Here is a 23,619-nt window from a genome sequence, read left to right as displayed (position 1 = left end):
CAGTCAAGTTGGGTGTCTGCAGAGCGGCATCCCAAGAGTTAAGTGGTTTGACCACCCAATCTTGATCGTACTCTGTGGAAGCCTATGAGTGGGGTTGAAGTTTGCACAGAGGAGGAGGAGGAGGAGGAGGAGGAGGAGGAGGACTGTGGGGTCCCTGGTGCTCTCTGACCTGGGTGGTTTCCTTGTAGATGTTTCATGACCCAACTAGGTAACATCACCAGTGCTAGAAGGGAGTAGGGTTTGCAGAAAGGAGAAAGAGGAGAAGAGGAGGACAGGAAAAAGAGGAGGAGGAGAAGGGACAAGAGGAAGAAGAGGAGGAGGAGGGGAGGACCGTGGGGTCCCTGTTGCTCTCTGAGCTTGGTTGCTGCCCGTTGAGTGTGCATCCCCCCTCTCCCCCTCTTGCCGTTCACAGAAGGGTCTCCTCACCTTGCCCGCGTGACCACGTAGGTCAGCAGAGGCAGTAAGTCGTCCATGGGTAGGTTGCACTCCTTCCCCAATAGTTGGTTTATCGTTCCCTCAATCTCCTCGTACGTCTTCTGGAGGATCTCCAGCTTCTCCTGGGGGTCCAGGGTAGCGCTGCAAGGGAGGAACAAGGGGTGAACAGAAACACAAGACCCCCCCTCCCCATTTTATAATAATCCTGGGGGACCCCAAAGCTGCCACCAGGGGCACATGGGAGAAACGTTTGAGAACGATTCCTCAAAAAAGGTGCATCTCGTTGACCATAAACTGGCCGTTTATTAATGACCATTCAAAGCGATAAAAAGTCGCCCAAAAGTATTTTGAGACCCGGATTCAAACAGCTGCCCCACTGATCACACGATTGCGTTTGTTTGGGGGGAGCAGCAACCAGCCTGCATTTATGGCCATTTGCATTCTTTGAACGGCCACTAAACAAATCAAGGACTACTTGTATCCTCCTCATTCAATGAGAGAGCCACCCCCAGTTGAGGAAGAGGACTAGTAAATCCTGATTTTTATATATTTTATTTTATTTATTGACCAAAAAAAAAAAAAAAAAACGCACAGACAAAATAATAAAAATATACACAGGTACCATGTTTCCCCCAAAATAAGACCTGGTCTTATTTTATTTTATTTTTTTCCCCTCCAAAAGGCGTATTAGTGCAGGAGTGTCAAACTCAATTTCATTGAGGGCTGCGTCACGGCTGTGGTTGACTTCAGGGGGTCGGGTAGATGTGGTGGACTGGGTGGGTGTGTGGCCAACTGGGTGGGTGTGGCCATCTTGACGCCACCACTGGGTGCGGCTGACTGGGTGGGCGTGGCCATCTTGACGCCACCACTGGGTGCGGCTGACTGGTGGCGTGGCCATCTTGACGCCACCACTGGGTGCGGCTGACTGGGTGGGCGTGGCTATCTTGACGCCACCACTGGGTGCGGCTGACTGGGTGGGCGTGGCCATCTTGACGCCACCACTGGGTGCGGCTGACTGGGTGGGCGTGGCCATCTTGACGCCACCACTGGGTGCGGCTGACTGGGTGGGTGTGGCCAGTTTGATGCCGCTCCTCAAACTGCCGGCCCAAGGTTTCCTCTTCGCATCGAGTAGATCGGGCCGAAGCAACGCAGGCCGGCCCCTTACATTTTCCAGGACGGCCTCATGGGACCTTGGGTTTGACACCCCTGCATTAGGGCTTATTTTGGGGGGGAAACACGGTGCGGAGATGGTAAAGGACTGCCGAACATCCTTCAGAAAGCACAATTGTATGACCCATTCCAAGAAGGCTCCAGAGCCATTTGCACCACTCAGGTGACCCTGAGGACACAGATAAACCTCCGAGTGGCTCCAGCGACCCTCTAAAAGGATGCAAATGACCAGCTGCCTGCAAGGAGTACGAATCCTTCCATTCCCCCACCGTCCAGTCAGAGCTGAAGAAGCTCCTTGGACGAGAAGCGAAACGTCTTTACAGAACCCGGAAGTCCAGTTGACTCTTGAAAAAAAAAGAACCTTTGGGACCACCGTGACCTGGATGACTGAGACTCTCCACGGACGTTGAGCTCAACTGCGGTCGTAAGTCGAGGACTCCCTGTTATTATGAAGCTAAGATAGGAGAACTTTTGTTGGCACTTACATCAGCTTCTGCAGACATTCGGTGGCCGAGAGAAAGCAGTGGTCCTTCACCAGCGACTGCCTCTTCAAAGGAACAACACCACAAGAGGTTAGTTAGCAAACCTGGGGGCATTTGAGGACACCCCCAATCTAAGGTTTTGGGGTATCCGAAATACCCTACATCGGAACAGGGGTCTTTCGCTCTCATGCGAAGATGCGGCATCTCCGGACGTTGCAGGCAAGGGGAAGCGTGTGGTGGGTCTGGACCGGGCGAGAACTTACTTGGTCCCTGGCGAGGGCGAGGTCTTTCACAGGCCAGAAGTCTCTGCAAGGAGAAGGACCAGCGGGTGAGAGGCGTTTTCGGAGAGAGGGAAGAGGAGAAAAATCGGATGGCAGTTGGGGAGCAGCACCTGCTCCCCAAGGAAATCTGGAAGAAGTTTCAGGGGAGGAGGGAGGGAGGAAAGGGAGACAGGGAGGAAGAAGAGAGGAAGGAGGAGGGAGGGAGGGAGGGAGGGAGGAAAGCGTTAGAGGGAGGAAAGAAGAGGAGAGACGGTGGGAGGGAGGGAGGATGGATGGAAGAAAGGAGAATGGGAGAGAAGAGATGGAGAGGGAGGGAGGAAAGAAGAGAAGGATGAAACGGAGGCAGTAAGGAGGAAGGGAGGGGGAGAGGAAAGCGTTAGAGGGAGGAAAGAAGAAGGGAGCGAGAGAGAGAGGGAGAGAGGGTGGATGGAAGAAAGGAGAATGGGAGAGAAGAAACAGAGGCAGGGAGGAAGGAAAGAAGAGAGGGAGGGAGAGAGGAAAGCGGTTAGAGGCAGGAAAGAAGAAGGGAGCGAGAGAGAGAGAGGGAGAGAGGATGGATGGAAGAAAGGGGAGTGGGAGAGAGGAAATGGAGACAGGGAGGAAGGAAAGAAGAGAGGGAGGGAGGGAGGATGGGGGAAGGATTGGAGAGTGGGAGGGAGGAAACAGAGACGGAGGAAGGAAAGGAGAGGGAGGGAGGGAGGGAGAAAAGGGTTAGATGGAGGAAAAAGAGAAGGAGGGAGGGAGGGAAGGAAGGAAGGGAAAAAGGAGAGAGAAGGGAGGGCAGGAAGAAGGAAGAAAGACTAAAAGAAAGGAGGGAGGGAGAGATGGAGAAAGGGAGGGAGACGAGAGAAAGGTAAGAAGTCAGAGGTAGGAGAGGAAGAGAGAGGAACGAGGGAAGGAGACAGGGAAGAAAGGAGGGAGGGAGGGGCTTCTGAGACCCCCCCCCTACTCACTTCTGCACGCCCAGGTATTCCAGGAGGGCCGTGTCCGAGAAACAACTGAGGCTGACGATTCCCTGGCTGTAAACCTCGTCCTGCTTCTCGTGGGCCACCATGTAGAGCATCAGGAGATCCGGGTAGAAATAGGGGAGGATGAGAGGCAGGACGATGAAGCCTCCGTCCACGTACCTAATCCGAGGGAGAGCAACAAATCCCCTCATTCCCCTCCCTTGCCACCGAGGTCCAGGTTCAAATCCAACCTCATCTATGAAAACTCAGCGGATTACTCCGTTGAGTTCCTCGGACCAGGCCCACCTTATAGGGTTGTTGTAAAGAGAAAGAAAAACCACAAGAGTGGGAAACGTTAGATACGCCACCTTGATCTCCCAGAGGGAAGGTGAGATCTACAGATAGTCCTCGACTTACAATGGTTCATTTAGTGGCCGTTCCAAGTTGCACCACTTGTGACCGTTTTTCACACTTACAACCATGGTAAAATGATATAAATTCAGACACTTGGCAGTTGACTCGTATTTATGATGGCCGCCGTGTCCCTGATCCCCTTTTAACAACCATCTGACACGCAAAGTCAATGGAGAAGCCAGATTTCACTTAACAACCGTGTGACTAACTTAACAACTGCAGTAATTCATTTAACAACTCTGGCAAGGAAGGTCGTAAAATGGGGCAAAACTCCATAAATGTCTTGCTTAGCAATGGAAATGTTAGGCTCAGTTGTGGTCATAAGTCGAGGACTACCTATGAGTCAAAAGAAACAAGCAGCTCATTGAATCTGGAAGGCTAAAATCACAAAAATATTAGATTTCAGTCATTTTTAATGGGGAACAAAACTTCTACGTGTCCAGAAATGAACCTCGACTTTTAGCATTTGAATATGTGAATTTGTATAGCACGGGTTATGGCACCAATGGAGTGTGGCTTGGGTAACTAATCATGATTAGAACAATCAAGGGCTTAACCGAGTTCTATATCAGTACCTTTTTTCTGTGTTTTTGGGAGAATTGAAGCCTTTGACCTTCAAAGCAAGTTGCAACAAGCTTCTACAAGAGAAGAAATTTAAAAGAGATCATGAGAAGGCAATAGGAAATTTAAAATTCAAACTTAGAAACTTAAAATTTAAGCTCAGAAAAGACACTTTAAAAATTGGGGAATTTAAAAGAGGTTATTAGAGGGTGTTAGGAAATTTTAATTTTAAACTCAGAAAAGACACTTGGAAAATTAGGAATTTTAAAAGAGATAATTAGAAAGTTGTAGAAATTTTAAAATTTAAACATGGAAAGTATACTTGAAAATTAAGAAAGTTAAAAGGGAACATGAGAAAGACATGGAAAATTTAAAATTTAAACGTGGGAACTGAAAATTTAAACCTGGAAAATTAAAAAATGTAAAAGAAACCATTAGAACACACCCAGAAATTTAAAATTCAAACACAGAAACTTGCAATTTAAACTCAAAAAAGAAACACAGAAAATTAAGAAATTTAAAAGGAACCATTAGAAAACACCTAGAAATTTAAAGTCAGAAACTTCCATTTTAAATTCAGAAAATGGAAAATTAAACTACTTAAAAGAGCTCATTAGAAATTTAAATTGAAACTCAGAAAGGTAAAAATTCAAGGCCAGAAAATTAAGAAATTTTAAAAAGATCATTAGCAGGCACTCAAAAATTTAAAAAACTCAGAAATTTGAACTTGTCCTAAACTAGGATTAAGTTAAAGACTTGGGGCTCCCACCTGTAGTTATAAGGGAAACCGAGCAAGGCGTTGGACTAGATGACCTCCAAGGTTCTCCCCCAACTCTTATTCTGTTATACAGGCAGTCCTCAACTTACAACCACGATTGAGCCCAAACATTTACGTTGCTAAATGAGACGTTGGTTCAGTGTTTTGCCCCCATTTTACGAACTTTCTTGCCATAGTTGATAACCGAATCATTGCAATTGTTGAGTTAGCAATACGGTCATTAAGTGAATCTTGCTTCCTCATTGACTTGGCTGGTCAGAAGGTCGCAAAAGGGGATCACATGACCCTGGGAACACTGTGACCGTCGTAAATATGAGTCGGTTACCAAGCACCTGAGTTTTCAACACTCGGGATGCTGAAATGGTCAAAAGTGTGAAAATGGGTCATAAGTAACTTTTTTTAGTGCCGTTGTAATTTCAAGCACTACCTCTACGGTTAAAACAATGATATTTCCCCATCTAGGGTCTCTTACAAATAAAGGAAAGTTTTAGAAGCAAAATCCAGGCAAAAGGCAAATAAAAAATGCCAAAGTTGGCCCGAAGTAAAAATTAAATTTATTTGCAGCTGCTTAAAGAGGGAAATTTTCCAGGAATTGTGCAACACACAAGCCATACTTACTGGTAAAATTCCCATATTTTCTTGGCGTAGTCTTTGACCTCTTCTTGGGCCATTCTCAAGAGATGCTTGTTAGTCCCGATGCCAGAATAAGTGGACTGAAACACCAAAATCAGGGTTTTCAGCAATTTCCCTAAAGGGTGCAATGAGGACTCCAGAGCCTGGGAAATCAAGAAAATAAATTATATTAAAATCAAGGTGGGTTTCAAATTTGGACAGAGGGTAGCGAGCTAGATAGGGATTACAGGGAGTCCCCAATTTATAATGGTTCGTTTAGTGACCTTTTGAGTGACAAAGGCATGGGAAAAAGTGACTTACGACCATTTTTCATACTTATGACCATTGCAGCATCCCTGTAGGCACAAGATCAAAATTCAGACACTCGGGAACTGATTCGTATTTATGACGGTCACAATGTCCCAGCGGGGTCACGTGATATATCCTTTTGCAACCTTCAGACAAGCTAAGTCAATAGGGAAACCAGATTCACTTAACAACCGTGTTACTCATTTAACAACCGTGATTTGCTTAACAACAGAGGCAAGGAAGGTGGTAAAATGGGGCAAAACCCACTTAACAAATGTCTCACTTAACAACAGGAATTTTGGGCCCAATTGTGGTCATAAGTCAAGGACTACCAGTATCTCCTGCCTCCCTACTGTTCAATATCGGTAGTCCTCGACTTATGGCCACAACTGAGCTCAAAATTTATGTTGTTAAGCCAGACAGTTATATATTGAATTTTGCCCGATTTTGTGACCTTTCTTGCTACAGTTGTTAAACAAATCATTACAGTTGTTAAGTTAGTAACCCGGTTGTTAAGTGAGTCTCGCTTCCCCATTGACTTTGCTTGTCAGAAGGTCACAAAAGGGGATCACATGACACCCCCAGGACTCTGAAACTGTCATAAATGCAAATCAGGGATGCTGCAACAGTCACAAGTGTGAAAAATGATCCTAAGTCACTTTTTTTCAGTGCCGTTGTAACTTTGAGTGGTCGCTAAATGAACTGTTGTAAGTCGAGGACTACCTATATAGGGAAGGCGTTTTTAAGACCTGCAAAAATTGAAAGCTCTTCACAGAAATACAAAGCAGAAACAACAGAGGGGGAACCAATCCGGGAGAGAAGCAACCTGGAATTAGGGAGAAACTTTCTGACAAGGGAGAACCATTAACCAGGGGAACTCCTTGCCACCAGAATGTGGTGGGCGCTCCATCCCTGGGAGGTTTTTAAGAAGAACCCGGACAGCCACTTGTCTGGCATAGGCGTAGGGTCTTCTGCCCGAGCAGGGGGCTGGACTAGATGACCTTCAAGGTCCCTTCCAGCTCCGTTATTCTGTTCGACGCTTACCTGCGGTACGCCTCACCTGTTGCAAATAACTCGGCTGAGCTTCCGGTTCCTGGTGCTTTATTAGTTCTTCGAGAAAGTCCGTTTTCTCGGACGCTTCCTTGTTTCCGCTAGAGGAGAGAGACCGAGGTGAGCAAAAACCATCTACCGCTCCGGTTCAGAAGCCTCGCGGTTCCTCTGACATTACAGGTGGACCTTGAGTTACGACCTATCCATTTAGTGATAGTTCAAAGTTAGAACGGCACTGGGAAAATGGGACTTTAGGGCCGTTTCTCACACTTACGACCATTGTGATCAAAATTCAGGCGCTTGGCAACTGGCTCCTATTTATGACGGTCGCAGTATCCCGGGGGGGGGGGGTCACGTGATCCCCTTTTGAGACCTCCCGATGAGCAAAGTCAACACGGAAGCCGGATTCACTTAACAACCGTGTGACTAACTTAAGGACTGCAGCAATTCACTTAACAACTGCAGAGAGAAAGGTTGTAAAACGGGGCAAAATTTAACTTAAGAACTGTCTTGCTTAGCGGCATAAGTGTTGGGTTCAGTTGTGGTCCTAAGTCAAGGATGAACACCCTAGGGAAAAATACAGGTAGTCCTTGAATTACAACCACATAAGGGATCGAAAAACTTATCAATAAGCAGAGAGGTCGTTAAGTGAATTATCATGCAATCCTATGTGGTTTTGTAGCCTTTCATATCACAGTCATTAAGTGAATCACCATGGCCGATAGATGGGACATCACGTGATTGTGACTTGCAAACTTCCCTGCCGGCTTCTCCCTTCGCTTTGTGTGTTGGATGCTAGCTGAAAAGGTCATAACTGAGGATCACCTGACACTGGGATGCTACAACTGTCAAAAATGAATGGCCGTAAGTCGAGGACCACCGGCATATTCCACACACCAAAGTTAAAACCCCTCCAGATCAAATCCCCTTCCTTACCACTGAAGATGCCAACCTGATTTTGAATATTTATATGCCAGGTTGAAGCATCAAATTCATTGCCCAGCTGAGTTGGTATACTTAATGACAGTGGCACTATCCTCACGGTCACGTGACTCGTATTTATGACGTTTGCAGTGTCCCGTCCTTCTGACAAGCAGGGGAAGCCAGATTCACTTAACAACCCGTGTAACTCACTTAACAACTGCTGTGATTCACTGAACAACGGTGGCAAGGAAGGTCTCAAAACAGGCACAGCTCTCTTTAAAAAGTCTCACTTAGCAACAAAGGTTTGGGGCCCAATTGTGGTCGTAAGTCGAGAACTACCGGCATTGCAAAAAATTTAGATGGCTGTCCAAACCACTCATGGCCAAAACTGGGTACCTGATAAAGATAAAACCACAATACAGAGACTGAAAAACAGCCACCTTCTTAAGTGACCACAATCAAATCAAGCACTTGATGGGCTCCGTATCACCCTGAGGTCTCCCTTCTCCGTTGGCAGCACCAGAAAAAGCCCCAAAGTGGGGGCCAATCCTAGCTCTGCAGGGATGGGAGCCCCCGTGGAAAAGGCCCTTCTCCCTGGTCCCACCAGATGGACCTCCTTCAACGATGGGGCCCATAGCATCTCCTGCCTCTCTACTCTGGTGTGTTGGGTGGAAAGGATGGTCCTTCAAATAACAGGGAAGGAGCCAACACAGAGAAGGCCCTTCTTCTGGGTCCCATCTCTTTAAGAGAGAAGACCAGGGGTGGGATTCAGAAATCCCAGCAACCATAGAATTGTATTTGCTAAAAACTGGAATAGTGGAAAAAAAAAATCCGATAGAAGAGGAGGTGATTAAGAAGATAATGGAATGTGCAGAAATGAATAAATCGACATTAGAAATTGGAGAGCAAGAAGATAAAGAATGTTATAAAATATGGGATTTATTTTACCAATGGCTAGATAAGAAAATAGGTAAATAAAATATATTGTAATAATATAATACAATAGTAGAGATAAGATAATGTAATGATATAATATAACTTTATAATGAAATGAATGATATTATGAACTAGGTTTCGTAAAAGTTGAGATTTGCTCGAAAAGAATGAACGTATAATTATAGTCTAAGTAATATAGTGTGCATAGTTGAGCTATATAATATGGATTTTAATCTAAATTTAGAAGGGAAGGATTGTTGATAATTGTGCACAAGAGGTATGTACCAACCAACACACTGTACAATGGAAAGATGGTTTTATTTGATGTTTAATGTTTGTATTTGTCAATGTTTGTTCTCAAAATAAATAAATAACAAATTATTTTTAAAAAATCCCAGCGACTGATTTGCTGCCCGGTTGCTGAATGGGTGTGGCCATAGTGGGCGTGGCCTACTGGAACTTCCTGTTTCCGGCTTCCCAAGGCTTCCCCAGGGCTTCTAGGAGGGCGAAAACGGCCTTCCCAGAGCTCTGAAGGCCCACCGGAAGCTGGAAACAGACCCGTTTCCAGACTTCCGGAAGGCCCGTTTTACTCCCACCCGGATCCTGCACTTACCTGCATCAAAAAGGGACTGCCTGGAGACTCCTGGGAGGGGAGGGGTGGGGAGGGGTCAGCCAGTCGGTTGAAATACCGATTTGGCGAGCTGGATGTTAACTTTAACATCCAGTTCGGTCGAACCGATCCAAACCGGTAGAATCCCACCCCTGGAAAAGACCTATAACATCTCCTGCCTCTCTGCTTTGGTGGGTCGGGTAGATGTGACTGGATCCTTTAAATCAGGGGTCCCCAACCGCCGGTCCGCGGACCGGTACCGGTCCGCGGAACAATTCTTACCGGGCCACTGGTTGCTGGGCGCCGCCATCTTTTTGGTAAAAAGTGCTTCCGGTGAGCTTTTCGGGTGAAAGCTCACCGGAAGCACTTTTTCATCAAAAAGATGGCGGCGCCATGCTCGGTGAGCTTTTCCGGGTAGAAAGCCATTTCTACCCGAAAAGCTCACCGAAGGCGCTAGGCGCCGCTCATCTTTTTGTGAAAAAGTGCTTCGGTGAGGTCACCAAAGCACTTTTTCGTCAAAAAGATGGCGGCGCCCAGTTGATGCCGGACCGGGCGCGGCGCCCAGCTGATGCCGGTACCGGGTCGCGGCGTCAAAAAGGTTGGGGATCACTGCTTTAAATAACCTGCTCTCGACCCAGGTAGGGCCTTGAAGGTGACAACCAGCACCTGGAATTGAACCTGGAAGCACAACGCAACTCCGCAAGAGAGGTGCACCAATCTAGATTTGCACAAAACCACTGCTTGTTGGACCAAACAAAGCTTCCAGATCATTTCCAAGGGCAGCCCCAGGCAGATCAACTGGCAGTAGTCAAGATCTAACCCCGAGGCCCCGATCCTGCTGCTCAGAAACAGCGACGCTTTCTCGCAAAGCGACGGCCATTTACCCATCGCAGAAGAGATTCTCCTGAGATTTGCGCAGTTCGCGACTCGTCTGGACGTGAAACCCCATGAACGATTCTTCAGTGTCCGCTTGACCTCCTGCATGGATGAATGCCAGAAACTGGTCGTAGAGGTTTTCCCATCGCTTCTCCACCGGGAAGTCTTCCTGACCCAACTGGCTGGACGAGAAAAACATAACGATTCACACGTACAACATCCCCACCTCGATGGTTCTCAAATCACGTGCGAATGGACATCAGTGTGCATCTAACGCGACGGGCATTAATTCACAGCTATCAGCCCTGCCAATGTAGATCTGTTCATATTGACCTTACGGGCAGTCCTCGACTTACAGCAGTTCATTTAGCGACCGTTCAAAGTTACAAAGGCATTTTTCACCCTTACGACCGTTGCAGGTATCCCCATGGTAACGTGATCAAAATTCAAACATTTGTCAACTGACTCATATTTATGACAGCCCCAGTGTCCCGGGGGGTGGGGCGGGTCACATAATCCCCTTTTGTGACCTTCTGATGAGCGAAGTCAATGGGGAAGCCCAGATTTGCTTAATGACTGCGTGGCTAACTCAACAGCTGCAGTGATTCACTTAAAAACTGTGGCAAGAAAGGCTGGGGCAAAACTTGCTTAACAACTGTCTTGTTTAGCAACAGGAGGTATGGGCTCAATCATGGTCATAAGTCGAGGACTGCCGATATAAACTCCATATTTTCCCACAAGAAGTCAAACTCTTCAAAGTTGACTAAGGCTGTTCCACAAAAGGGTGACCCCAAAAAGCCACATGGGAACATTGAAACATGGATTTTGCCATAAATAAGAGTGTGCTTAGATCTGGCCCCGCGGGGCTACCTTGCAAATAGCAAAGGACCAGCCCACAGTGCCTCTGCCAGCGAAAACGGAACTCCGTTTTCCGAACAAACTAAAAGCAAAACCAAAAAAGGAGAAACGTTTCCCCTTTTGCATTTGAACGTGCGAGAAGGGACAGGAAAGGAGAAGGGGAAAGAGAAAACAAAAAAGAAAAAGAAGGGAAGATGGGAAGAGGGCAAGGAAAGAAAAATAGGGGAAGAGGGGAAGGAAGAAGAAAGGAAAATGAAGAAGGAGGGGGAAAAGAAGAAAAGGAAGGAAGGGGAGGGAGGGAGGGAAGGATGGAAGGAAGGAAGGAAGATTATGAGATGGAGTCCTGCCTTAGCACCTGGCCACCACAGGTGCCCCCGACATAAGTTGGCCATGCTCACCCTGGCCACGCCTACACTGACCCCATGAGGTCAAACACAACCCTGATGCAGCCCCCTTTCAAACTGGATGAAATGAGAGTTGGACACCCCTGTTCTAACCCAACACTTCATCATGTTGAACACTTGTGGACTTCAAGCCCCAGAATTCTCCAAACAGCGTGCAAGTTTAGGGAATTCTGGGAGTTGAAGTCCTCCCGTTTTCAACGTGCGGAGGTTGAGAAACGTTGAATTCGATCATTCGGAGACCCGTTTCTGGTGGGATTATTCAAATGGTCCATCAGCAAGGAAACACAGTAAGGTCTCTGCTAGCCAAACATTCTGGAGGACAAGAATGGAGTTTCTAGAAGCTTCTCTCCAAGAGTGGGAGCCTCACAATCTCAACAAACCATGCACTTACATAGCAGATTTGGCGAAAGATTGTTGATCGCCAGAAGGGATCATCGCTCCTGGAACCTGTAATCCTTCTATAGATTTGTTGGTGAAGGTTTCCTCCAGAACGAAGCCGTTTGGAAATGTCAGTTTTCCCTACGTAGGATTATATGATGGTTTGTTTATTTCTTGCATTCTTACAGCTGCTCTTCCAAATACATGATCCCGTGTCACTAACAATATTAAATATGATTAAAAACAGACAGACGCACACAGAAAACTTATATCAGTACAGGGAGTCCTCAACTTATTCATTTAGTGACCATATCTTTATTGAAAAAAATTGACTTAACGACTACGTTTCATGCTTACAACCGCTACGGCATTCCCTATAGTCACCTGATCAAAGTTCAGATGCTTGGCAATGGACTTGTATTTACGACAGTTGCAGCGTCCCTGGGGTCATGTGATTTCCATGCGATTCACTTAATAACCATGTTACTAACTTAACAACTGCAGTGATTCGCTTATCGGCAGTGGCAAGAATGGTCGTAACATGGGGCAATAACTCTCTTGCTTAGCAATGGAAGTTTGCAACTCAATTTTTGGTTATAAGTCCATGATTGGGACTGAAATTTTGGTCACTAAGTGATGCAGTCATTAAGTGAGTCATCAGATGATTGGACCCATATTTCAACCATTTTACAGCAGAATTCTTAAACAAATTCAGCCTTAAATTTTCATAGCATTCTACCATAAACCTCAACCAGTTTCCAAAGCTGTGACAGTCATAACTTCAAGGATGTTTTATAAATTCCTTTGTTCAGCACCATCATAACTGCAAGCTGTTCTTAAACAAACGGTCATAATTTGAGGAATCCTTGTGAAATATTTAGCAACTGGGAAAGGAATTAAAAACATCCAGTATCACTAACACATCTGGTAAGTATGAATGTACTAGTTATTAGTTTATTCTCATTTCAACTATTGTACCTTACTAGTGCTTAGTTTATTAATTATTAAACATTATAATGTTGGTTAATTAATACTAATAAGTATTCATTATTAATAATCAGCAATCACAACAGTGAGAACAGTTAATCAGTGGAACAACTTGCCTACAGAACTTGGAACACTGGAAGTTTTTAAGAAGAAATTGGACAATCAGTTGTCTGAAATTGTACATAGGTCTCTTGCCAGAGCAGTGGGTTGGACTATAAGACCTCCCGGGACCCTTCCAACACTGTTATTCTGTTCTATTCCATATTTCCCACATCCATACAAATTTCTTGGCAGCAATGAAGAAAATCCATCCATCCGTCCGTCTGTCCATCAGAGGTGGGTCTTCAGCAGGTTCTGACCAGTTCTGGAGAACCGGTAGTGGACATCGTGAGTAGTTTGGAGAAACGGCAAATCCCACCTCTGACTGGAGATTTTACAGTATCCTTCCCCTGCCACACCCACCAAGCCATGCCCGCAGAACCGGTAGTAAAAAAATGCGAATCCCACCACTGCCATCCATCCATCCATTTATCTGTCTATCTATCAACTATCTTTATTTATCAATATCTTTCTATCTATCTATCTATCTATCTATCTATCTATCTATCTATCTACCATCTCTCTTTATCTATCATCTATATTTAGCTAGCCATCTAGCTAGCTCCATCCATCCATTTATTTACCTGCCTACCTACCTATCATCTACCTGTATCTATCTAACTATCTATCTATCCATCTATCCATCATCTATCTTTATGCATATCTGTCTATCATCTATCTTTATTTATATCTATCTATCTATCTATCTATCTATCTATCTATCTATCTATCTATCTATCTATCTATCTATCTATCTAAATATCTATCACCTATCTCTCTATCTATAAATAAACTATACAGTATTAATCTACAGACCTGGGATTTCTTGGCAGACTCTTGTCCAGGGATTTATCAACCCTGATGTTTTCTGAGAAGCATTTTAAGCCACAGCCTGAATCTTCCAGACTCCAGACCTCGATTCTACGGGTTCCCCATATTAATACTTGCCTTGCCAACAAACTTGAAGTCGTTTGTGAAATTTCCCTCATAGACCAAATCATCCTCCAGAAGGAGAACTCCGGATCCCTTCCAGGTGAGGAGAGAAAAAGAGAAAGGCGTTGTTGGTTGAAGGTGGGATTGAAAATCAAACCAATAAATAAATATTAGTTTTTATAGTTCTTTCTTTCTTTCTTTCTTTTTTAAAGATCCCATAGCAGGTTCAAAGACTCCCTTACCACCATTTTATCCAGGTGGAAGGTCCTTTGGAAGCAGACTCCTGACTGCAACACCACAATCCCTGGTCCGTGCCTCTGATCGTTTTCCCACATCCCGATGTATCTCTCACCCCTGAAATCCAGCAAACCACAAATAAGAAAGTGAAAGTGAAAGTGAAATGAAAGCGAAAGCAAAAGTTAAATTAACATTGCATTCAGCCTTGAGTGTCCTTGGTAATTCCTTGCTTAGGCTGTTGTTGACTACCAACACTGACAGGGTGATCCGTTAGTCTATATCCAGGCACCAAAACCCCACACCCTTACAAGCACTGATGATGTTATCTAGTGGGGTCATGGAATGTCAGTGAACATCAGTTTACCTCTGCTAGATCAACCCGATTCCTCCAGACAGTTTCATTAACAAATTCCTTCATCTCAAACCAACATGGCCAAAGAAAAGTAATCGTTTATGGGAGTGACAATCCAAAACATTTTGAATGGTGTGTAAATGTGGTTGATCTCTATGTGTCTGTTGATGGCTGGTCCGCGCTGCAACAACCAGGCTCAGAGAACACCAAGAGCCTCACAGTGCTCCTCCTCCTCCTCCTCCCCCCTCCTCCTCTCCACAAACCCCACCTCCTTCTATCACTGATGATGTTACCTAGTTGAGTCATGAAACATCTATATGGAAACAACCAAGCTCACAGAGCACCAAGGACCTTACCTTTTACTTACTCACGAAACGCAAGGGTCTTACCTCTCCTTGTCATCCAAGACACCATAACCCGCTCTCTTGTCCTTCGTCCAGTGTCCTGTGTATCTAAAGGGATGACCGGTACTCGGAGGGCTATCCAGGATGCCAAAACCTTCGCGCATGTTGTCCTTAAAATAACCTTTGTAGACCATCTCATTGCCGTACCTGAAAAATAAGCCAACTTTAACAAAGACCTCTTCAATGGGGATTTTAGATTTTTATCTATACAGATAGTCCTCGACTTATGATGACAACTGGCACCAGAACGTGTTGCAAAGTGGCTGCTAAGTGAGTCGCACCCAATTTTGCACCATTTTTGCCCCAATTCTTAAGCAAATCACTGCAGTTGTTAAGTGAGTCATGTGGTCATTAAGTGAATCCATTGACTTTGTTTGTCAGACGCCAACCTGGGAAGGTTGCAAATGGTGATCACATGACCCTGGGATGCTGCAACCGTCATAAATACAAACCGGGTGCTGAATATCCAAGTGAGGATGCTATGATGGTCATAAGTGCGAGGACTGGTTCTTGAGTCATTTTTTAAAGCGCTGTTTTAACTGAACAGCTGCTCAACAAATGGTTGTAAGTCAAGGTATCTTCCCTTATCCCCCTCATTCAATGAAAGTGCTACCCAGTTTATGAAGAGAGGTAGAAAATCTTGATTTAATTATATTCTGCAATGGTCATAAATGTGGAAAACTGGTCCTAAGTCCCTTTTTCAGTGCCGTTGTAACTTCGAACGGTCACTAAACAAAGTGTTGTAAACCGAGGACTCCCTGTATTCTATAACTGGGAGGTGTAGAATATCCAGGATTCTTTCTACCAGTGGCTCATCCCAAACAAATCCCAGGTTATCTTTCGAACTTACTCACAGATACCGTAGCCGTCCATCTGACCCTTCCGCCAGTGGCATTTGTAGCAGTTGTAGTGGTCATTGGATCCTTGAGGGATCAAAGAGATCCCGAACCTGAAATCCGGAAGAAAAGACGTTAGACAGAAACGGTGAGGTTGATTTAATTCTAGTCAGCAAATCTCGCTATTCTGATATTGACCCTTAAGATCATCCAGTCCAACCCGCTTCGTAGAAGCACCCAATTAAAACATCTTCAATGCTCCATCTCATCCAGGAGAGGCAGACTTTGACTTACGACCACAACTGAGCCCAAAATTTCCCTTGCCAAGACAGACAGTTGTTAAGTGAGTTTTGCCCCATTTTACGACTTTTCTTGCCACAGTTGTGAAATGAATCACTGTAGTTTTAAGTCAGTAGCATCTGGCTTCCCCACTGACTTCAGTTTTCAGAAGGTTGCGAAAGGGGAAATCACGTGACCTTAGCACACAGCAACCGTCGTAAATGTGAATCAACTGCCAAGGGTCAGAATTCTGATCCTGTTACCATCGGGAAATGTTGCAACGATCACAAATGAGAGGGCTGGTTGGCAGTCACTTTCTTCAGCACTGTCGTAACTTTGAGTGCTCATTAAACAGATGGTCGTAAGTATGTAGGCGTGCAAGATTTGCAAAAAACAACAACAGATTTGCAGACTAAATCAATTCTGATACAAACATCAGTGCAGTTTTTCCTGGCACTGTCCAGAGGCAGTAAAGGGATTTATCTTTTTTTTTTTAACCTCCTACAGAATTCTTTCTTTAATCCGGGGTTTCCTGGTGGTCTCCTATCCAATTTGGTCCAACCTTGCTTAGTTGCCAAACAATCACAAGGTCAAGCGGACTTCAGGCGTGGATCTACTTCAACAGACAAATCTGGGCATTGTGCAATAAGCGTGAGAGGCACCAAGCAGCCTGCCACTCAAGACAGCCCTCCTGCCAGCCTGCAATTCACCAGGTAAAGCCCCTCACCCATTTTCCAGGCCTTCCTTGAAATCTCCTGCAAAGTTCTGCCCATTGGGCCACACCAGCTTCCCTCTGCGAAGAGAAGAGACCAATAAAAAGCAATTAAATTGAATCTGGGCCACTTTAAGACCTGGCCTCCCGGCCCCAGGAAGGGACTTACTTTCCGTGGGGTTTCCCCAGGCACCACTCCCCCTCGTAGGTGGCGCTCTTGAGCCGCCCTTCGGCCCTGAATGCGAAGGTAGCGACGCGGCAGGGCGGGGGGGCAAAGCCTTTGCCCCCGTCACCCCACATGGGGAGGTCTCTCTTGTCCATCAAGGCGTGGCCCACCGCCCGCTGGATCTTCCATTGCCACACCGCCTGGAGAGGGGGATAGGAGATGGGTGGGGAAAGAAAGAAAGAAAGAAAGAAAGAAAGAAGAAAGAAAGAAAGAAAGAAAGAAAGAAAGAAAGAAAGAAAGAAAGAAAGAAAGAAAGAAAGAAAGAAAGAAAGAAAGAAGGAGGGAGAAAAGGGACAGAGAGGAAGAGGGAGAAGAGAAAAGAAAGAAAGAAGAAAGAAAAACAAAGAGAGAGAAAAGAGAAAGAGGCAGAGAAAGAAAGAGAGAGAGAGAAAGAAAGAGTGAGAGAGAAAAGAGAGAAAGAAAGAGAAAGAAAGAAAAAGTATCAGAGAAAGAAGAAAGAGAGAGAGAAAGTAAGAGAGAAGAGAAAGAAAGACATAGAGAAAGAGTGCAAGAGAGAAAGTGAGAAAGAAAGAAAGAGAGAGAGAGAGAGAGTGAAAGAAAGAGTGAGTGAAAGAGGAGAAAGAGAAAGTGAGAGAAAGAAAAAAGCATCAGAGAAAGAAAGAAAGAAAGAGAGAAAGAAAGCGAGAAAAAGAAAAAAGCATCAGAGAAAGAAGGAAAGAGAGAAAGTAAGAGAGAAGAAAGAAAGACATAGAAAGAGAGAAAAAGTGTGAGAGAGAAAGAGAGAGAAAGTAAAAGAGAAAGAAAGAGATAGTGAAAGAAAGGGTGAATGAGAGGAGAAAGAGAAAGAAAGTGAGAAAAAGAAAAAGCATCAGAGAAGGAAGGAAAGAGAGAAAGAGAGAGAAAGTAAAAGAGAAAAGAAAGACAGAAAGAATAAGAGAGAAAGAAAGAAAAAGAGAGAAAAAGAGAGTGAAAGAAAGAATGTGAGAGAAAGAAAGAAAGTGAGAGAAAGAAAAAAACATCAAAGAAGGAAAGAGAGAAAATAAAAAAGAGAAAGACACAGAAAGACACAGAGAGAGTGAGAGAAAGAGAAAGAGTAAGAGAAAGAAAGACAATCCACACATCTTCACGGTTTCCCTAGAGATGTAAAATTGCAGCTAATTCCCCCAAGAGTGGGTAATTTACTCTTGTCAGGCAGTCCTCAACTTACGACCATTTGTTTAGAGACCATTCAAAGTTACAAAGGCACCGTGACTTCTTACTGTTAAGTTTTTCACACTTAATGACCATTACAGCCCCCCACCCCATGTGAAATTCAGTGGCTTGGCAACTGACTCATAGTTATGACGGTTGCCCTGTCCCGGGGTCACATGTGATCCCCTTTTTGATGGAGTCAAATCCCTTTTATTTACTGGATCCTACCCTGACACTTTGCAAAACATATGAAAAGAGGACATGTGTAGTTGTTCCCTCATACAGGGGGTCATCATACAAATTTCTGTTGCTAAGTGAGACAGCTGTTAAGTGAATTTTGCCCCATTTTACGACCTATGTTGCCACAATTGTTGAGTTAGTAACTCGGTTGTTGAGCAAATCCGGCTTCCCCATTAACTTTGCTCGACAGACAGTCGCCAAAGGGGATCACGTGACCCCAGGGACACTGCGACCGCCATAAATATGAGTCGTAAGTGTGAAAAATGGTCAGAAGGTCGCAAAAGGGATCACATGACCCCAGGAACACTGCGACCATCATAAATATGTGTCAGTTGCCAACATTTGAATTTTGATCACGTGAACACAGGGATGCTGCAACGGTCATAACTGTGAAAAAGTCACTTTTTTCAGTGACATTGTAACGTTGAATGGTCAGTAAATGAACGGTCGTAACCCGAGGACTACCTGTATTTCATGTCCACCACCCAAGACCGTATACCACTTACCCGGGCTTCTAGTCCTTTGGCCAACAGGAAGAAACTATCTTCTGGAGTCACAACATATAAAGCATGACTGCCAAAAAATAAAATAAATACAAATTATTGACCTTCTACATTAAAAATAATTTCACTTTTTTCTAACTGTGTCACCGGAAGGAAACATCTGGATCTAGGAAAGTTTTCTTATCATTGAATTCTTATCAATTCATCCACCTGCCTTTTTCCTCCCAAGTACACAAAGTCCTCGACTTATAATCATTTGCTTAGTGAGCATTCAAAATTACAATGGCACTGAAACAAGTGACCTTGGAACGATTTTCACACTTACGACCATTGAAGCATCCACAGGGTCACAAGATCAAAATTCGGATGCTTGACAACCGACTCAGATTTATGTCGGTTGCAATATCCCGGGCTCCCTTGATCCCCTTTTGTGACCTTCCGACAAGCAGAGTCAAAGGGGAAAGCCAGATTCGGTTAACGACTTTGTGACTCACTTAACGGCTGCAGGGATTCCAAGAAAAGTTGTAAAATGGGGCTAAACTCACTTAATTGTTTCATTTGGCAACAGAAATGTTAGGCTCAATTGTGATTTTAAGTTGTGTGTGCGAGGACTGGTCCTAAATTTCCTTTTTCAGGCTGTTGTATGGTCACCAAACAAATAATAAGTAAGTCAAGGGCTGAATTTGAAAGATACTAAATTTTTCCCAGGCAACAAATGAGGAACGAGATAAATGCTTCCTCTCTGCTCTATATAAGCCACTGAATTAGTTTGACTCACTTTCCGTTTCCGCTGGGAGCTGCCTCAAGCCACAGAAGCTTAAGATCAAAAGTGTGGAGGTTGTTCCCCTGGGAAATTCGAGAGAATTTAAAAACAAAGGAAAAAGAGAAAGACAGCCTCAAAACCATGAATTAAAAACAAAAACAAAACACACGGACGTTATCTGTATCTCTGCTGCTCTTTGCCAGCACACAAGGCACAGAATCATCTCCTGACCGCTGGGATTCTTAAGGCTCAGGAGGACAGGCTGGATGGCCTCAGGGCGTAAACCCCTCTTCTGATCTCGAAAGTAGGTAGCACGGAATTAAAACGAGTCCCAGACTAGGAAGTGGGGAGGTGGTGAGTTCTAGTTCCACTTTAGACACGAAAGACAGCTGAGCCAATTGCCAGGAGACGGGGAGTTCTAGGCACGAGCCCTGGTGGCGCAGTGGTTAGAGGGCAGTACTGCAAGCTACTTTTGCTGACTGCTGGCTGCCTACAGTTTGGTAGTTCGAATCCCACTGGGCTCAAGGTTGACTCAGCCTTCTGTCCTTCCGAGGTGGGTCAAATGAGGACCCAGATTGTTGGGGGCAAGAGGCTGACTGTCAACCACTTAGAGAGGGCTGTAAAAGCACTATAAAGCGATATATAAGTCGATGTACTATTGCTATTTTCCTTCCTTCCTTCCTTCCTTCCTTCCTTCCTTCCTTCCTTCCTTCCTTCCTTCCTTCCCTTCCTGTTAGAATGCAATATTGCAGGCTAACTCTGCCCACTGCCAAGAGTGTGATTCTCACCAGCTTGACTCAGCCTTCTGTCCTTCCCAGGTGGGTCAGATGAGGACCCAGATTATTGGGGGCAAATAGGCTGACACTGTAAAACCGCTGTAAAGAGAGGGCTGTAAAGCACTGTGAAGCGGTGTATAAGTCTAAGTGCTATTGCTAGTGCTAAAAACGCCCGGGGGTGACTTTGGCCCAATTGCCAGGAGATGGTGAGTTCTAGTTCTGTCTTGACACTAAAGTTAGTCCCTCCCTCCCCCTCTCTCTCTCAACTTAGCCCACCTCACAAGGTTGTTGGGGCGAAAATAGGAGGAGGAAGGTAAGTTCCCTGCCTTGAGTTATCGATAAAGAATAACAAAAGCGGGATAAAATCTCAGTAAGTAAATCCCGGAATGCCGGCGTCTGCGGTCACAGGGAAGGCAACGCTGCACGTCACAAGCCCACACAGCACTCAACATCTATCTCGCTGTCACACCTGCACGAGGACCAGGGCGTCGTTAAAGAGGAGGATGCGATCCGTGCGGATGGAGCTGGCGAAGATGGGGAGGTTTTCGCTGTCCTCCAGCAGCCGCCTCTCGGGGGTGCAAAGGACGTCCTACGAGAGGGAGGGAGAGAGAGAGAGAGAGAGAGAGAGAGAGAGAGATGGCAGTCTTTGATTTACAAACTGTTCAAAGTTACAAGGGCACTGAAAAAACCCCTTTTTTTCACACTCAGGACAATCGCAGCCTCGCCTTTTTGGGTTACATGATCAAAATTCAGAGGCTTGGCAACCGACTCGTATTCATGGCGGTTGCAGTCTCCCGGGGTCCTGCCATTTCCCTTTGCGACCTTCTGACAAACAGCGGGAGAATCCAGATTCACTTAATGACTGTGTGGCTTTACTTAACAGCTGTGGGGATTCACTAACGTCCTGGGAAGCAAGTTCAACGGGACAAAATTCACTTATCAACCGACTTATTTAGCATTGGAAATTCTGAACTCAGTTGTGGTTGTTAAGTTGAGGACTACCTGCACAAGCAGACCCTCGACATAACAGTTCATTTAGTGACCATTCAAAATTGCAATGGTATTATCACACTTACGACCACTGTAACGTCCCTGTGGTTGCGTGACCAAAATTCAGAGGCTTGGCAATAGGTTTGTATTTATGACCGTCACAAGCGTCCTGGAGGACACATAATCCCTTTAGCTACCTTCTGACAAGCAATGGAGGAGCCAGATTCGCTGAACGAGCAGGATTACTAACTTATCCACTGCAGTGATTCACTTAACAACGGTGGCAAGAAAAGTCGTAAATTGCGGCACACCCACTTAGGAAATGTTTGACTTAGGAACATAAATATTGGGCTTAATTGTGGATGTAACTTCAGGATTATCTGTACCTAAATTTTGTAATCTATCTTTCTGGTTTCAGGAGTGTAGTTGGGCTAAAGGCACGCCAGGCCTTTAACCGACAGGAGAAAAACGACATGTGGGCTGGGATCTTTCCTGATAGTCTCTTCATGGGACCCCTGAACCACCCTCCCTCCCTCCCTCCTTCCCAGCTTTCCTCTCCTCCGCCCCTCCTATCCCTCGCCTCCCTCTTTCCCTCTCTCCATCCTTCCCTCCCTCTCTCCATCCCTCCATCCCTCCCTCCATCCTTCCCTCCCTCCCTCTTTCCATCCCTCCTTCCCTCTCTCCACCCCTTCATTCCATCCTCCCTCCACTCTCTCCATCCTTCCCTCTCTCCATCCTTCCCCTCCCTCCATCCCTCCATCCTCCCTCCATCCTTCCCTCCCTCCTCTCTCTCTCCATCCTCTCCATCCCTCCTCTCTCCATCCCTTCATTCCATCCTCCCTCCTCCACCTCTCCTCCATCCTTCCTTCCTCCCTCTCTCCATCCTCCATCCTCCCTCCCTCCATCCTTCCTCCTCTCTCTCTCCTCCATCCTTCCCTCTCTCCCATCCCTCCATCCCTCCCTCCATCCTTCCCCTCCCTCCCTCCCTCTTCCATCTCTCCCTCCCTCCATCCTTCCCTCCCTCCCCTCTTTCCATCTCTCCTCCCTCCCCTCCCTCCCTCTCTCCATCCTTCCTCTTTCCATCCTCCCTCCTCCATCCTTCCCTCCCTCCCTCTTTCCATCCCTCCATCCTCCCCTCCCTCCATCCTTCCCTCCCTCCATCCTTCCCTCCCTCCCTCTCTCCATCCCTCCATCCCATCCTCCCTCCCTCCCTCCATCCGTTCGCTCTCAAGAACCCACCGTGATCTTAGTTCCCACCGACTTCCACAAGGCAGCAGTCAGGCCGGCTTCGGTCCACGATTTGGCTGACGTACGAACGCAGCTTTGCAAACTTTTCAGAAGCATCAGAGATTTTTTCTTTCTCTAAGCTCTGCAGAAAGAAACGCATAAATTGAGCTGGCTCCCAGCTCCTTCCGAGTCAAGGTGGACATCGGCAAAATGGGTTTAAGTTGCCTCTGGGATTAACCGGGTTTGGATTCACACAATCCGGGAATTCTGAGTGGATCCCACTGGCTGTAGGGCAAGAGGAGGAGGAGGAGGAGGAGGAGGAGGGAGGAGGGAGGAGGAGGAGGAGGAGGAGGAGGAGGAGGAAGAGGAGAGGAAGGGGAGGGGGAGGAGGAGGAAGGAGATGAGGAAGAGGAATGGGAGGAGGAAGAGAAGGAGGGGGAGGAAGAGGAGGGAGGGGAGGGGGGAGGAGGAAGACGAGGAAGAGGAATGGGAGGAGGAAGAGAAGGAGGGGGAGGAAGAGGAAGGGAGGAGGGGAGGAGGAGGAGGAAGAGGAAGAGGAATGGGAGGAGGAAGAAGGAAGGGAGGAAGAGAGGGAGGGGAGGAGGAGGAGGAAGAGGAAGGAAGAGGAATGGGAGGAGGAAAGAAGGAGGAGGAGGAGGAAGAGGAGGGAGGAGGGGGAGGAGGAAGACGAGGAAGAGGGAATGGGAGGAGGAAGAGAAGGAGGGGAGGAAGAGAGGAGGGAGGAGGAGGAGGAGGAGGAAGACAAGGAAGAGGAATGGGAGGAGGAAGAGAAGGAGGAGGAGGAAGAGGAGGAAGGAGGAGGGGAGGAGGAGGAGGAAGACGAGGAAGAGGAGGAATGGGAGGAGGAAGAGAAGGAG

The 23,619-nt window shown here is 46.1% G+C and overlaps 1 protein-coding gene across 1 annotated transcript in view; it reads right to left on the bottom strand.

Annotated features, from left to right (window-relative positions):
- The window catches only part of ALS2CL (ALS2 C-terminal like), a 51,797-nt gene that overhangs the window by 3,655 nt on the left and 24,523 nt on the right, over positions 1 to 23,619 (bottom strand). Inside the window, 20 exon segments of the mRNA XM_087947214.1 lie at positions 427 to 576; positions 2,091 to 2,152; positions 2,351 to 2,393; positions 3,322 to 3,495; positions 4,305 to 4,367; positions 5,687 to 5,844; positions 7,050 to 7,140; positions 10,394 to 10,567; positions 12,039 to 12,166; positions 14,060 to 14,137; positions 14,287 to 14,398; positions 15,023 to 15,184; positions 15,888 to 15,986; positions 16,880 to 16,945; positions 17,034 to 17,230; positions 18,989 to 19,055; positions 19,764 to 19,831; positions 20,994 to 21,113; positions 22,754 to 22,804; positions 22,806 to 22,883. Of these exon segments, the coding sequence (XP_087803340.1) occupies positions 427 to 576; positions 2,091 to 2,152; positions 2,351 to 2,393; positions 3,322 to 3,495; positions 4,305 to 4,367; positions 5,687 to 5,844; positions 7,050 to 7,140; positions 10,394 to 10,567; positions 12,039 to 12,166; positions 14,060 to 14,137; positions 14,287 to 14,398; positions 15,023 to 15,184; positions 15,888 to 15,986; positions 16,880 to 16,945; positions 17,034 to 17,230; positions 18,989 to 19,055; positions 19,764 to 19,831; positions 20,994 to 21,113; positions 22,754 to 22,804; positions 22,806 to 22,883 (2,141 nt within the window).

Source organism: Notechis scutatus, chromosome Z (genome assembly GCF_049901735.1).
Source record: "Notechis scutatus isolate UNSWTSFEM ecotype Mainland chromosome Z, rNotScu1.2, whole genome shotgun sequence".
Lineage (NCBI taxonomy): Eukaryota > Metazoa > Chordata > Lepidosauria > Squamata > Elapidae > Notechis > Notechis scutatus.
The sequence above is the reverse complement of the archived record's forward strand: the minus strand, read 5'-3'. Positions and strand labels throughout refer to the sequence as shown.